General features: G+C 43.3%; 1 protein-coding gene across 1 annotated transcript in view; it reads right to left on the reverse strand.

Annotated features, from left to right (window-relative positions):
* Window positions 1-394: 394 nt before the first annotated feature.
* LOC115172455 (prenyl (decaprenyl) diphosphate synthase, subunit 2) overlaps window positions 395-16,061 on the reverse strand; it is a 46,053-nt gene continuing 30,386 nt past the window's right edge. Inside the window, exons 5-8 of the mRNA XM_029729913.1 lie at window positions 11,073-11,246; window positions 2,496-2,627; window positions 1,817-1,849; window positions 395-829 (exon numbers count right to left, since the gene is read on the reverse strand). Of these exons, the coding sequence (XP_029585773.1) occupies window positions 674-829; window positions 1,817-1,849; window positions 2,496-2,627; window positions 11,073-11,246 (495 nt within the window). The 3' untranslated portion in view covers window positions 395-673. The remainder of the gene's footprint in view (window positions 830-1,816; window positions 1,850-2,495; window positions 2,628-11,072; window positions 11,247-16,061) is intronic.

Raw genomic sequence — 16,061 nt, forward strand, 5'->3', positions numbered from 1 at the left:
AAAAACATAGCGGGAGTGGACACAAACTACCATCGACTGAGATCCAAATTTGTATTTGAAATGCCCTCTGCATTCCTGGATCAGCCTCAGTCCTTTCCCCCTCCTTCCCCTGTGCCCTTCAGGCCGGGCCGCATGTGACAGACACTGTTGGTAGTGGTGACGCTCCTCTACCCAGTTTCACACCTTGGCTGTCCCCGCCGAGAGTGCCTGGGAAACCACAGGCCACCACCCTGGCGCCAGCCCGCAGCGCACAGCGGCCCAATCAATACCCTTGCATTTCCTGTCCATTTGCTGCAGGTCACGGGAATGGACCTCATTAATAATTACTGCTTGCGGAGCTTCAAGTGTGCTTCTCGTGGCAGGGCCAAGGAAAGCTTTGACATTTTCCCCCACCTAGATTTTATTTCTTTATTGCACAGTGACATAGCAAAGTTGTAATAGTAGCAAACACAATAAAATAACTCAGATGACTGGATGGGAACTGTTTTAATAGCAAACAGTTAAATGGCGTTTTGAAAAGGGCAATCTGTAGTTTCATTTCTGGTAAACGTCTATAGGACTGATTTCTGCTCACTGATTGGCTTAAATAGAACAAAGATTGTTTTTATTTTGTGTGTATTTGAGCATCAATTGATTGTGCAATTCATCCTGAGGCCACAGGGTAATGGGGGGGTCAGAACTTTGTGACAGTGCTAGCGATGTTCTCCAAAGCTGAGCGTGCCTCAGAGGAAGGGAAACACTGGATGGACTCCAGAGCTTTGTTGCCGTGGTAACGACACAGGTCCATTGTCGAGGTGACACCTTCCTCCAACTTGATCGTGGACCGCAGCTGTTGCAGGAAGAGACCATAGGACGACAGCATTTTTTTAATGTAAGCAAATGTTGAAATGAGCAGCCTATTGTGACTGCGGAGGATGCAACGTGCCGTGGTCATAACAAAACTGTACATTGGTCATTAGAACCCCTCATCCCAGACACACTGAGTAATCTTAGGTGTCTTTCCCCCCTGCTTGCTCTAGCTCTGTCAGGGCATATTTTTTGCTCAGGGCGTTCTACCTAATGAATTCTGAGACCGAAAAGCCCCTGTGGGCCTTCGCTTAAAAAAACAGCAGGCAGGGAGCATTGCTCCACTGCGCTAATGTGTTTGCACACTCGTCAGTTTCAAAACAGGGACACTGCAAGGATCTTCTCCACATTCCATTACTTCCCAGAAAGGCCCTGTCCTCTGTCCACCACTTTCTTATGTCGAACAACAGGTGGCAGATATTTCCAAAATATGGTCTGAATGAGACCATCTTCAGGGTTTCAGACTGCATTACATTTAAGACTAAGAGGAGCAGTGCACAGGGTACACCTAGTGTTTGACACAATATACATTTCAGAGTAAAAGCCCAGGCAAGCAGAACAAATGTATTCTATTCTAAATACTAATCTATATGGAAATGGAAGTTCGAGTAACTACAATAACTGGGGTGCCGTTAAGGAGGATACATTCTCCCCATATCCCCCCTCCTGTCCTCATGAAGGAGACTCTGACACTGTCGCTGTCTCCTCCACAAATAGTCCTAGGTACCTAATCCCCCACGATCTGGTTTCAGACGTGACCAGAGATCCCCCCCCCCACCACCTCTGTTTCTTCCTGCGCCCCGTCTGTTCCCTCCTTTCCCTCCAACTGACTTTGGGAAGGAAATGTCAAACTTACGATTGGTTAGAGCGGATGTCAACCGTTTCTAAGCATCTTAGTCTTGCAACCAACCTTGCCACCATACCACAATAATAAACATCCACTGTATGTATGTACATCCACCCTGCTTACCTTTGTATAGTCAATAGTTCCAATAGTTTTTGCCTGTTCAGAGCGAGAAAAAGGGAAAGACATTACAGTGAGTATAAAACATGCTCTTTCCATGACAGACTGACCAGGTGAAAGCTATGATCCCTTATTGATGTCACTTATTACATCCACTTCAACAGTGTAGATGAAGGGGAGGAGACGGGTTAAAGAAGGATTTTTAAGCCTTGAGACATGGATTGTGTATGTGTACAATTCAGAGGGTGAATGGGCAAAACAAAAGATTGAAGTGCCTTTGAACGGGGTATGTTAGTAGGTGCCAGGCGCACCGGTTTGTCTCAAGAACTGCAACGCTACTGGGTTTTTCACACTCAGCAGTTTCCCGTATGTTTCAAGAATGGTCCACCACCCAAAGGACATCCAGCCAACTTGACAACTGTGGGAAGCATTGGAGACAATATGGGCCAGCATCCCTGTGGAACGCTTTTGACACCTTGTAGAGTCCATGCCCCGACGAATTGTGGCTGTTCTGAGGGCAAAAGGAGGTGCAATTCAATATTAGGAAGGTGTTCATAATATTTTGTACACTCGGTGTAGATCTTTACCTTGTGAAGATATATATATATATATATATACACACACACACACACACCAATTAAACTGTCAGGGGAAAAGTAATGGCACGGGATAAGTGGTTCAGTACCTGTTGCAGCTGATGACGCCATCTCTCCTGCCCCACGATCTGCCGGTGGAAAACCACGGGAGCAGAGTTCAAACTGAATGTTACTGGGCCTGCTGAACTGTTCTTCACAAATGGCTGCAGGTCAGAGTTCAACTAAAGAGTGGGAAATGACAGCATTAGTCAGTCATGACAGCCTAATCATGATCCTTACATCTCACCAACTACAGCGTTTCCCAAACTTGGTCCTGGGGACCCCAATGGGTGCACGTTTTGTTATCCTAGTGTTACCCAGCTGATTAAAATAATCAAAGCTTGATGAGGAGTTGACTATTTGAATCAGCTGTACTATTATGTCCTTTTCACTCACATTTTCACATTTCAGCATGATACCTTTTCAGCAAAGCCAATCTTTCAGGTTTCCTGCAGTGTGGTGTATTGGGGTTGTGCCGCATAGCATCATGGGGCTTTATGTGTTGAGACTGAGCATGTTCTAGATAAATGGTTGAATTGATCCCCGTCTCATTATTATGAAACTCACAAGAAATAATGAAACATTGGCAACGAGTCTGAACCTATGGGAACTATTTTGTCTGGAAGAAGTTGGTTTTAACAAGTTTAAGGCTAATGTTAGGACAGTGTATTGCTAGTAGAGGCAAGTGCATAGTCGAGCTAGCTAAGAGAGAGAGCTTGCATTGTCATGGACGGCAGAAAAGTGTTTGAGACGGATGTCGAAGCGAGAAAAGTGATTAAAAAGGGAGGAATGGACATGCGAGGAAGAACTGGGGAAATTTAAGGATGAAACATCAATAAGTGAAGTGGATGAAGATCACATGACTGAGGAAAATATTCAAGTGAGTGACAATCAGGAGCCAATTGAGAAATGAAAAATTGCTAGAATTGTTAAATATTGGACAGTTTAATGAAAGTGTGGAGCTCATATACAGAATGGTTTGAATATTTAGTTCTTGCAAATGACATTGATGAGGACAATTGTGCCTACATTTATTTTGTTTAATGGGGCTAAAGACATTTAATTGACTATGCGGTCTGCTACAGCCACACAGGCCAGATGATAAGATATATGGGGATATTGTGGAAATACTGAAAGGACACTTTTCACCAAAACCACTAGTTATTGCTGAAAAGTTTAGGTTCCACAGAAGAAATCAGGAAGAGGGAGAATCAGTGATAATGTTTGCTGCTTTGTTAATTAAACTCAGTGCTCTGATAGTTTCTTTATGTTCTAAATGACACCATTAGAGACATAGTATGTGGGCTATGGCGTGAAGCTACACAAAAGAGTGACTGCAAGTAATCTGACACTGGCAAAGGACATTTAAGTCTGTGTCCATGGAACTAGCTGCTAAAGAGGCTCAGTAGTTGAGTTCATCAGGAAAAGTGCAGGGAGTTGCAACTGAAAATCAGAGAAATCTTTAACGGAGAGTTGTATTTCATGCTACACATTACATTGAAGCTTAGCATTAAGCTAGACAGCAAACCAACGTTTCTGAAAGCACGACTCGTACCTTATGCTATAAGACCAAAAGTCAAGGCTGACTTGGACACTGTAGTCAAGAACAAAATACTGGAGCCGATCAGCGTGAGTGAATGGGCAACACCCATCGTACCAGTCCGTAAAAAAAGGCGGTGGAATTAGGATATGTGGAGACTAACTTTACCGTTGACCCTGTTGTCCACTAAGCAGAATCTGCTACCACACAACCTTTTCACAGGATTACCTGGGGTCAAAGGTTCAGCAAGATCGACCTCTGCCAGGCCTACTTACAGATGCACATGGATGAAAAGTCAAAGGAGCTTCTGACCATCGTGACACACGAGGCTCTTCAAGTACTCATCTACCATTTGGAATCCCAAGTGCGCCAGCGCTGTTCTAGAGGGCGATGGACAAGATCTTGCCAGGAGTACAATGCTACCTGGATGACACCTCATTACCGGGAAAGACGAAGAAGACCATCTCCTGAACATGGATACGACCTTACAGAGATTGAAGGACTACGGACTAGGAGTTCGTAAGGACACACACTACATTAGACGAGTTCGTAAGAACATATACTACATGTGGACACCTGCTCGTCGACCATCGCATTCCAAAATCATGGGCATTAATATGGATTTGGTCCCCAACAATAGCCTCCACTCTTCTGGGAAGGTTTTTCCACAAGAGGTTGGAACATTGCTGCAGAGACTTGCTTCCATTCAGCCACACGAGCATTAGTGAGGTCGGGCACTGATGTTGGGCGATTAGGCCTGGCTCGCAGTCGGCGTTCCAAATCAACCCAAAATTGTTTGATGGGGTTGAGGTCAGGGCTCTGTGCAGGCCAGTCATGTTCTTCCACACCGATCTTGACAAACCATTTCTGTATGGACCTCACTTTGTGCACCTGGGCACTGCTGAAACAGGATTCCCACAATCGTTTAGAATGTAATTGTATGCTGTAGCGTTAAGATTTCCCTTCACTGGAACAGGGGGCCTAGCCCGAACCATGAAAAACAGCCCCAGACCATTATTTCTCCACCAAACTTTACATTTGACACTATGCATTGGGGCAGGTAGCATTCTCCTTGCATCTGCCAAACCCAGATTTGTCCGTCAGACTGCCAGATGAAGCGTGATTCATCACTACAGAGAACGCGTTTCCACTGCTCCACAATCCAATGGCAGCAGCGAGCTTTACACCACTCCAGCCGACGCTTGGCATTGCGCATGGTGATCTTAGTCTTGTGTGAGGCGGCTCGGCCACAAGCATTTCTCGTGTTGACGTTGCTTGCATATGCAGTTTGGAACTCGGTAGTGTGTGTTGCAACTCTAGACAGACGATTCTTACGCGCTACACAATTTAGCACTCGGCGGTCCCGTTCTGTGAGCTTGTGTGGCCTACAGGGCAGAAATTTGACTAACTGACTTGTTGGAAAGGTGGCATTCTATGACGGTGCCATGTTGAAAGTCTGAGCTCTTCAGTAAGGCCATTCTCCTGCCAATGTTTGACTATAGAGATTGCATGGCTGTGTGCTCAATTTTATACACCTGTCAGCGACGGGTGTGGCTGAAATAGCCGGATCCGCAAATTTGAAGGGGTGTCCACCTAGTTTTGTATAAACAGTGCATTCAGAAAGTATTCAGACCCCTTGACTTTTTCCACATTGTTACTTTACAGCCTCATTCTAAAATGTATTATAGTTTTTTTGTTCTCATCAAGCTACACAACAACCCATAATGACAAAGTAAAAACTGGTTTTTAGACTTTAGAAAATAAATATTACATTTACGTAAGTCTTCAGACTCTTTACTTAGTACTTTGAAGCCCCATTGGCAGTAATTAAAGCCTCGAGTATGATGCTCTGGACAGACCTGACGCTTTTCAGGTCTCTCCAGAGATGTTCGATCGGGTTTAAATCTGGGCTATGGCTGGGCCCCTCAAGGTCAAGGACATTGAGAGACTTGACCCGAAGCCACTCTTGCGTTGTCTTGGCTGTGTGCTTAGGGTCATTGTCCTGTTGGAAGGTGAACCTTCACCCCAGTCTCAGGTCCCGAGTGCTCTGGAGCAGGTCTACATCAAGGATCTCTCTGTACTTTGTTCCGTTCATCTTTCCCTCGATCTTGACTTTTCTCCCAGTCCCTGCCGCTGAAAACATCCCCACAGCATGATACTGCCACCATGCTTCAACGTAGGGATGGTGACAGGTTTCTCCCAGATGTGACGCTTGGCATTCAGACCAAAGAGTTCAATCTTGGTTTCATCAGACCAGAGAATCTTGTTTCTCATGGTCAGAGTCCTTTAGGTGCCTTTTTGGCAAATTCCAACCGGGCTGTCATGTGTATTTTACTGAGAAGTGGCTTCTGTTTGGACACTACCATGAAGGTCTGTTTGGTGGAGTGCTACAGAGATGGTTCCCTGACCAAGGCCCTTCTCCCCCGATTGCTCAGTTTGACTGTCTGCCAGCTCTAGGAAGTCTAGGTGGTTCCAAACTTTTTCCATTTAAGAATGATGGAGGCCACTGTGTTTTTGGGGACGCACAGATCTGGTACCCTTCCCCAGCTCTGTGCCTTGACACAATCCTGTCGTCTCGGAGCTCTACGGACAATTTCTTCAAAATCATGGCTTTGTTTTTACTCTGACATGCACTGTCAACTATGGAACCTTATATAGACAGGTGTACCTTTCCAAATTATGTCCAATCAATTGAAATTTACCACAGGTCGACTCCAAGTTTTCAAAACATCAAGGATGAATAATGGAACCAGGATGCGCCTGAGCACAATTTCGAGTCTCATCGCAAAGGGTCTGAATACTTATGTATATAAGGTATCGTTTTTTTGTTGAATACATTTCTAAAAACCAGTTTTTGCTTTGTCATTATGGGGTATTGTGTGCAGATTGATGGGGGGGGGAAGTGCATTCTAATCACCGATTGAATACCATGGACACGTCATCAACGCAATGGGCCTTCACAAGGCTCCGTCCAAGGTCAAGACAATCTTGGACCCCAGCTCCTCAGAACGTAAGCCAACTATGTTCTTTCCTGGGGTTACTGAATTACTAAGGACGATTTATTCCGAGCTTAGCAATGAAGCCGCTGCATTAGTTGGAAATGGACAGAACAATCCAAGGAAGCATTCGTGAAAACCAAGGAAACACTTCTGAAATCTGATGCACTTCGACCAGTCATTGCCCATCCAACTAGCTTCTGATGCTAGTACCTATAGTGCGGGAGCAGTCGTGTCCCATATCATGCCTTCAGGTGAAGTCTATCGCTTTCGCGTCAAGGACATTGAACAAAGCCGAAACTATCTATGCACAGATAGAACAAGAAGCCCTAGGCATTTGTTTTTGGAGGGCGTATATTTCACCAGTAGCTGTACAGGAGTAAGTTCACCCTTTTTACAGATCATCGTCCGCTGACGAGCATTTGGACTGCAGTCACTTGCTGCAAAGGACATCAAAAGCCGCAAGTGACTGCATACTGGGATTCAGTCACTTGCTGCAAAGGACATCAAAAGCCGCAAGTTAAATCCATCTGCGTTACAGTTCTTCCAGGTTACCACTACCTGTGGTCAAGCCAGAGTCCCGCCAAGTGGTCTTTTACTCCAGACAAGTGGAAAATGCACCAGCTACACTCAGGTAATTGTGGAATGTTTTTTTAACGAAGGAAATTGCACAAAGCTACCTCTGATGGACTGGATGGAGGAGAAAGCGTGTTCCTCATGTCAGAAGGTTCGCAAACATACCTCAAATTGCACCTCTTCATCCGTGGGATTGGCCAGAGAAGGCGTGGCAACGCATCTTCGCAGGTCCATTTGAAGACCATGTTTCTTGTGGTTGTGGATGCTCATAGCAAGTAGCCAGATGTTGCCATCATGAGGTCTACTACTGCAGAGAACACCATCGAGAAACTTGGGGAAGTGTAGTCGGTTCGGATCGCCACTTCAACTCGTTAGCGACAATGGACCACACCTAGTGTCCCAAAAAATGGCTACGTTCCTACAGGTGAATGGCGTACAGCACATCAGGCCCACCCCGTATCATCCATCTATAAACTGGCTGGCGTTGAGGTTCATACAGACCATGAAACATGCATTGAAAGTGTTATGGTCAAGGAACGTTGCACCAACGCTTGAACAGCTTCCTGCTATCCTAAAGGAACAAGCCTCATGCAACAAACAAGGCTTCCCTGCTTTGCTACTCATGAAAAGGGTGCTAAGCACAAGCTTCGACCTACTCAAACCTCAGAAGGAAAAGGAGTGCGATGTCAACAGGAGAGTCAAGTCAAACGTTGTGAACTGAGAACAAAAGACAGAGCTTTCAATCCTGGAGAAACTGTCTTCGTTAGGAACTACCTCAACGGACCAAAGTGGGTTCCTGCTACAGTCATTGCTCAGACTGGTCCCGCAACACCGACAGAACCACCAGTCGGGAGTGGTCCGGAACTGTTATTGGTTGACACCCTGATCTATAGGGGCTCAGTCAGCTTCTCAGGACTATTGTTCATAATGGGGACAATTTAGGTAGGAGGGGAAGAGATGTGGTGTATTGGGGTTGTGCAGCGGAGCATCATGGGGGTTGTATGTGTTGAAACCAAGCACGTTCTAGATCAGGGATGGCCAACTGGCCCCTTTTGTTGGCCCACAGATCAGTAAAAATGTTAAATGTTTTTGGGGAATTCGGGTCTCAACGCAGAATAGCAGAATACACAAGGTGCAATTTCTAAATTTGATTGTGCATCAGCTGTTTTTCCTCTTATGTCAGTCACTCAATTAGCCCATGTCAACTACATTTCTTTTGACGGGCAAGTTAGTCTAGCGGCCAGCGATCTCAATTTATAGTAATCATGGTCGAATTACCGACCATGGAGCACCCATTGTTCGTCACTCTTACTCGGAGTGTGCGAACCACCTCCATAATGAGTAATATTTACAGCGAAGGCTGCAGCAGAAGCAAACTGCTTTGTCAGCGACTTTTTCGCCCGCACACACACGCTGGCTGGGGGACAACTTGTGTGCGCAATTGGCTGGGGAACGATTGGTTGCGCCGTGAGGAAACTTGTTTAAACCCGTCTGAAGGCTCTCATATATTGGTTCACTTATGCCCTAAAGAAAAATCGTTAAAATGGGCAAAATATTTTATAAATTAATTAATATAGGCAGAATATTGAGTAAAATAAATAAAAATGCAATGACTCCATGAGGAAACTTGTTTAAACCGGTCTGAAGGTTCTCATATATTGGTTCCCTTATGCACAAAAAAAAATATGGGCAGAATATTGTATAAATAAAAATGTGTTGCATTCCTTTTAGACAGAATGAATAAAACAGGGTTGGTAAATCCAAAATGATGTATGCAGTTGCAAGAACGAATGCTTCTAACCGAAAGTCACCTAACTCTCGTGGTTCTTCCATAGGCTATGGTAGGCTAGACCTACTTGTTGGATGCACGTTTAGTTAGGCCATCATCAGCTGATCCAGGAAATATGTTTCTGAATGATAGCTGTTGTGATATAGCACATAATGCCAAAACAGCGTTCAGAAGAATGTCCAGAATATGTTGTCTCGTTTGTTGCGCCAGTGAAGGCAGTTGTGATCCAATCCAATACCCCTACATTTGTTAACTATCTGCTCGTCTGCTTGAGTTACAGCAGGGTCCAGAAGATTTAACAGAGAAAGCATCAAGGTAATGAGTTAATGTTTTCATATGTTTCTGTGTATTTGGATTGGACACCGAGGTACAGTAGGCTACTGTGTGCAATCGTGTAGGATAGGCTATTGCATTAACACCCAACGGCATTTTCCTTTCTATTATTCAAAAACCTTTAATGCAACAAATGCGTAGCCTTGTGGGCTTTTAAACAAAATTGTTTGGTGAATTTGAAAGATATAAATAATGGTAAGAGCCCAATAAGATGGACTCTGATCCCTTTAATTGTAGAGGCTATTGTTACTTTGTCTCTAAAATCACAAAGTTTCCATTTCTATTGTCATGTGACAGTCTTTTTTATTTTATTGAAACAACCAAATGTTGGCCTTTTACCAGATCTGAATATTTTCACATGAACTGGTTATCTTCATAAATTCGGTAGCCTACGCTACAAAATATAATATTCAGCCCATATGAACACATTTATTTTAGGCCATAGCCTAAAGAACAGCTACATTATTGATTGAAAAGCAGCAAATAGACAATGTTACATTTTCTTTTTTATAAGACTCAAACAGACAACAGGCTAAAGCTCACTTCAGTTTCCCCGCAACATTGAGTGCGCAGCGGCGTCTGTATGCAGCATAGTACCCTCAGATGATATTAAACTGCAAACATGTTCTCTCCGCCCCATGGCAAAATTAGTAGAATTGCAGGAAATTAACTCACTTTAAAAAACAATATCTCCGCTGTCAAGACTGGGGCAGCTAAAAAGTTTTGCTCCTCTAGGTGGGGGAGGGAGGGAGGGCCCCCAAAAGGCTAGGGCTGGCTCTGACTGTGTGTGTATGGATACACAAAACCCCGAGCCACTGCAGACCCTCATGATGAGTGGCCCCCCCACCCTTTAAAAGTTGCCCATCCCTGTTCTAGATAATGGTTGAACTGATTCCGGTCTTCGGTCTCATAATTTCTTGTCTTTTATCCCATTTTTCTCCCCAGTTGCGATCTTATCTCATCTCCCCAATGGGATCGGGTGGCGAAAGTCGAGTCATGCATCCCCCGAAACATGACCCGCCAAACCACGCTTCTTAACACCCACCCACTTAAGCCCGGAAGCCAACTGCACCAATGTTTCGGAGGAAACACTGCTCACCTGAAGACCGAGGTCAGCCTGCAGGCGCCCGGTCCACCACAAGGAGTCGCTAGAGCGCGATGAGCCAAGTAAAGCCCCCTCCCCTAACCCGGATGTGGCTGGGTCAATTGTGCACCGCCCTATGGGACTCCCAATCACGGCCCTTTGTGTGACAGCCTGGGATCGAACCCAGGTCTGTAGTGACGCCTCTAGCACTGCCTCAGACCACTGCGCCACTCGGGAGGCCCCTTCCGTCTCATCATTATTGAATTGTTATAAAGACGAAACCCACGAGACATAACATGCAGTACTTGCCTTGTGGCCCAGTGATAGATGCTTGCCATATTTGTAGGCCAGTCCTTGGGCGTCTTTGTCATGTTTGGCGAGCTCCATCGCTGCCTGACAGCTTTTCGCCAGCAAGGCACCATGGGACAAGAACCTCTGCTCCTCCCACGTAACCATGTTGATGTCATCAGTCAGGCTCTTGTCCTGAAAATAGCAGTTTACGTCAAACGTTATGTATTCAGTTCTGACTGTTCCCATTGTGTGGAAGTAAATTTTTATCCTAGTAGTAGCCTTTTGCAGGAATATGATGACACTCTTATTCATGACAAAAAAAACAAGTCGCTTAATAGAATAAGATGCAATCATTTGCTGTTAGTGGAAGAGCAAAAACATATTTATTTTATCTTTGCATTCTAAAATAATTAGAAATAGTCTTTCCTATAATTTACTTCATTTCCATGAACATTGCAGAATAAATATCACCTTTTCTGTGATGGTTAGGCTACCATTCGTTCCATCTTTCATTTAATTGGACACACTCCACAGTAGTAACTAGATAAGCTATATCAAGTGTTTTGCTCTATTTGATACGATCCGAAGCGCAGTTTAAAATCCTTAAGAGCCTTGATGCACCTGTGCGTCAATCTAAGTAATATAATAATAATAAAAAAATAAATACAAATTTAAAATAAAAAATAAAATTATTATTTTTTTTTTTAAACATCGGTCAATTTAAGCTAAATATTTTTTTTGCATGGGCTGCATCTCAATCCATCGCATCCGTCTATGTCGGCCTTCCGCATCTACGGTGGAAGGTGGCTGAGCTACAGCAGTGTAATCAGACCATCCCGAAAATCTTAAAATATTTCCACGTTAGCTTAGTAGACCACTTTCCTTGAAAGTTTCTTCAAGTGCAGTCACAAAAACCATCCAGCTGCAAAGAAACCACTACTAAAGAACACCAATAATAAGAAGCGACACAAGCAATGGACATTAAACTGGTGGAATTCTGTTGTTTGGTCTGATGAGTCCAAATTGAGATTTTTGGTTCGAACCGCAGTGTCTTTGTGAGACACAGAGTAGGTGAACGGATTATCTCCGCATGTGTGGTTCTTACCATGAAGCATGGAGGTGGTGGTGTGAGGGTGCTTTGCTGGTGACACTGTCAGTGATTTATTTAGATTTCAAGCCACACTTAACCAGCATGACTACCACAGCATTCTGCAGCGATATGCCATCCCATCTAGTTTTGGCTTAGTGGGACTATCATTTGTTTTTCAACGGGACAATGACCCAAAACACACCTCCAGGCTGTGTAAGTGCTATTTGACCAAGGGGAGTGATGAAGTGCTGCATCAGATGACCTGGCCTCCACAATCACCTGACCTCAAACCAATTGAGATGGTTTGGAATGAGTTGGACCGCAGAGTGAAGGAAAAGCTGCCAACAAGTGCTCAGTATATGTGGGAACTCCTTCAAGACTGTTGGAAAAGCATTCCAGGTGAAGCTGGTTGAGAGAATACCAAGACTGTGTAAAGCTGTCATCAAGTCATAGGGTGGCTACTTTGAAGAATCTCAAATAGAAAATATTTTGATTTGTTTAACACTTGTGGTTAATACATGATTCCATATGTTATTTCATAGCATTGATGTCTTCTATTACTGTACAATGTAGAAAATAGTAAAAATAAAGAAAAATCCTTGAATGAGTAGGTGTCCAAACTTAGCGGAATAAATTCCTTACCTTTTCTCGCTATGATAAGTTAATATTCCCGAAGAACCCATACAACATATTACTATGCGCATCTCTCATTGTGCCTATTGTATATTATAATTTAACGTTTCCTCAAAACCTGGTGACAATGTAGGCTATTTATGCCTCCTGTACCACCTGTTGTTTTTGCAATCTCTTGATTTGTGATGATTTTGGTGCAAAATCTTATGACCTTTCCCATCACTGTCATGTTTACATATTTTATGTATTTTCCAGACATGTTACTGTCAATATATACATACAGTACATTATACACACACAGTACCAGTCAAAAGTTTGGACACACCTACTCATTCAAAGGTTTTTCTTAATTTTTACTATTTTCTAAATTGTACAATAATAGTGAAGACAAACTATAAAACAACACATTTGGAATCATTTAGTAACCAAAAAAGTGTTAAACAAATCAAATTATTTTATATTTGAGATTCTTCAAAGTAGCCACCCTATGCCTTGACAGCTTTGCACACTCTTGGCATTCTCTCAACCAGCTTTATGAGGTAGCTCTTCCAACTGTCTTGAAGGAGTTCTCACATATGCTGAGCACTTGTTGGATGCTTTTCCTTTACAGCAAACTCATCCCAAATCTATTTAATCCATTTTGAACTGAGGCTGTAACACAACAAAATGTGGAATAAGTCAAGGGGTATGAACACTTTCTGAAGGCACTGTATAGTGCCTTCATAAAGAATTCAGACCCCTTGACTTTTTCCACATTTTGTTGTTACAGACTTATTCTAAAATTGGTTAAATAGTTTTTTCCCTCATCAATCTACACACAATACCCCATAATGACAAAGCAAAAACAGGTTTTTAGAAATGTTTGCAAATTTATTAGAAAAAAATATATATAAATTTACGTAAGTATTCAGATCCTTTACTTCGTACTTTGTTGAAGGACCTTTATCAGCGATTACAGCCTTCTTGGGTATGACGCTACAAGCTTGGCACACCTGTATTCGGGGAGTTTCTCCTATTCTTCTCTGCAGATCCTCTCAAGCTCTGTCAAGTTAGATGGGGAGCGTCACTGCACAGCTATTTTCAGGTCTCTCCAGAGATGTTAGATCGGGTTCAAGTCCAGGCTCTGGCTTGGCACTCAAGGACATTGAGACTTGTCCCGAAGCCACTCCTGCATTGTCTTGGCTGTGTGCTTAGTTGTTGTCCTGTTGGAAGGTGAACATTCGAACCAGTCTGAGGTCCTGAGCGGTCTGGAGCAGATTTTCATCAAAGATCTCTATGTACTTTAGTCAGGATCAAGGGAAAGAGCAGTCTCCCAGTCCCTGCCGCTGAAAAATATCCCCACAGCATGATGCTGCCACCACCATGCTTCATCGTAGGGATGGTGCCAGGTTTCCTCTAGACGTGACGCTTGGCATCCAGAGAATCTTGTTTTTCATGGTCGGAGTCCTTTAGGTGACTTGACAAACTCCAAGTGGGCTGTCATGTCTTTTACTGAGGAGTGGCTTCCGTCTGGGCACTCTACCATAAAGGCTTGATTGGTGGAGTGCTACAGAGATGGTTGTCCTTGTGTAAGGTTCTCCCATATCCACAGAGGAACTCTGGAGCTCTGTATGAGTGTCCATTGGGTTCTTGGTCACCTCCCTGACGAAGGCCCTTCTTACAATGTATTCAGACCCCTTGACTTTTTCCACATTTTGTTACAGCCGTATTCTAAAATGGATTAAATTAGTGCCTTTCCAAATCATGTCCAATCAAGTTGTAGAAACATCAAGGATGATCAATGGAAACAGGATGCACCGGAGTTCAATTTCGAGTCTCATATCAAAAGGGTCTGAATACTTATATAAATAATGTATTTCAGTTTTTATTTGCAAACTACAAACCTGTTTTCACTTTGTCATTATGGTATTGTGTGTAGATTTTTGGGGGAATATGGCTGTAACGTAACAAAATGTGGAAAAGGTCAAGGGGTCTAAATACTTTCCGAATGCACTGTATACAGCAAATAAGGGCTTTGTCGCCATAAAAGGTGAATGATGGGTGTTTAAGGTGGAATTATAATGCTAGTTCACATTAATGCTAGTTCACATGTGCACACTTTCACAACAGGTCTGATTAATAAAGGGAAACGTGTGTATGTATGGCCTGCGCCAAGTTTACATCTCTATTTTTGTGAGCACACACATTTAGTGTTACATTTACACATCTTTTCTTAAATCTTGTGGAGTCCCAGGAAAAGCTATACTAGCCTACAAAAGCTTGTTGGACACTTATTTTCTTTAACCTACTAATAGCTTATTGGACGATAGACGCATGATTTCTCTTGCTTGCTGAATGTAAAATAGCCTACAGCATTAAGAATGGGCGGGAAGTTGGAGAGGAGAAGCCCATATTTTCCTATATGCCAATCTTAACACTGGGCTACATCCTGACAAAATACATGAGTGGCCTGCTAATGTACCTTTCTGGCAGCCTGGTCTCACAGGCTGGACGTAACATAGTAAAGCTCAATAAGAGAAACTCAAATTAGTATGATGTTATGTTTGTTATGATTATATAAAACATACTTAAAAAGGAAAGGTACACCCACTTTGAATGTTTCATTGTTTTTGTGCAACTCTCATTTCATGTGTATCTGACTTATTGGCGTTCAAGCAGGCAGAAATCCGGCCAGTATGATGTAGCACTGTGATAAAGTCACTCTCACTACACTGGAAGTTGATAGGAATACAGCTTCTAGATCATGAAAACATTTACCATACATGTCAGACTTCAATACTGTCTGTCATAACTCGGGAGGATGTCTTCTCTCGAATGAGCCATTGATCATATTTTTGCGATATTCCTACCTTGAGAAATGTGTAATTTAATGGAGGGTCTAGCACATTTCCTATTTGTCTGCCTCTTTAGTCCAGGCTGCATTGCCAGAGATATTATAGATAGGTATCAAATGAATGAAGGAAAGTATAAAGCCACACACAGCAGACTGTCGACCAATCACGTTCACATTGTCATGCTACGTCGTGGTTGCTACGCTAATCGTCACGCAATCCCTTCTCAAAGTCAATGTATATGTCGAAGAAACGTGCCCATGTCCTCGAAAGTATGTCATGATTCCAAAGCTATTCGATATTACAGGAGAGCAAGTTAATTATCTAACATCTCAGAAAGGATTTGTAATGTTGTACTTTCTGTTGACGAAATTCAAGCAAATGTTGTGTTTTTGAGCTAGCGCCCAATAGACTCCCATTCACTCCTTGAAGGAGGGCTCCTTGTCCCAGAAT

The sequence above is a fragment of the Salmo trutta genome, chromosome 33 (genome assembly GCF_901001165.1).
Source record: "Salmo trutta chromosome 33, fSalTru1.1, whole genome shotgun sequence".
NCBI classification, from domain to species: Eukaryota; Metazoa; Chordata; class Actinopteri; order Salmoniformes; family Salmonidae; genus Salmo; species Salmo trutta.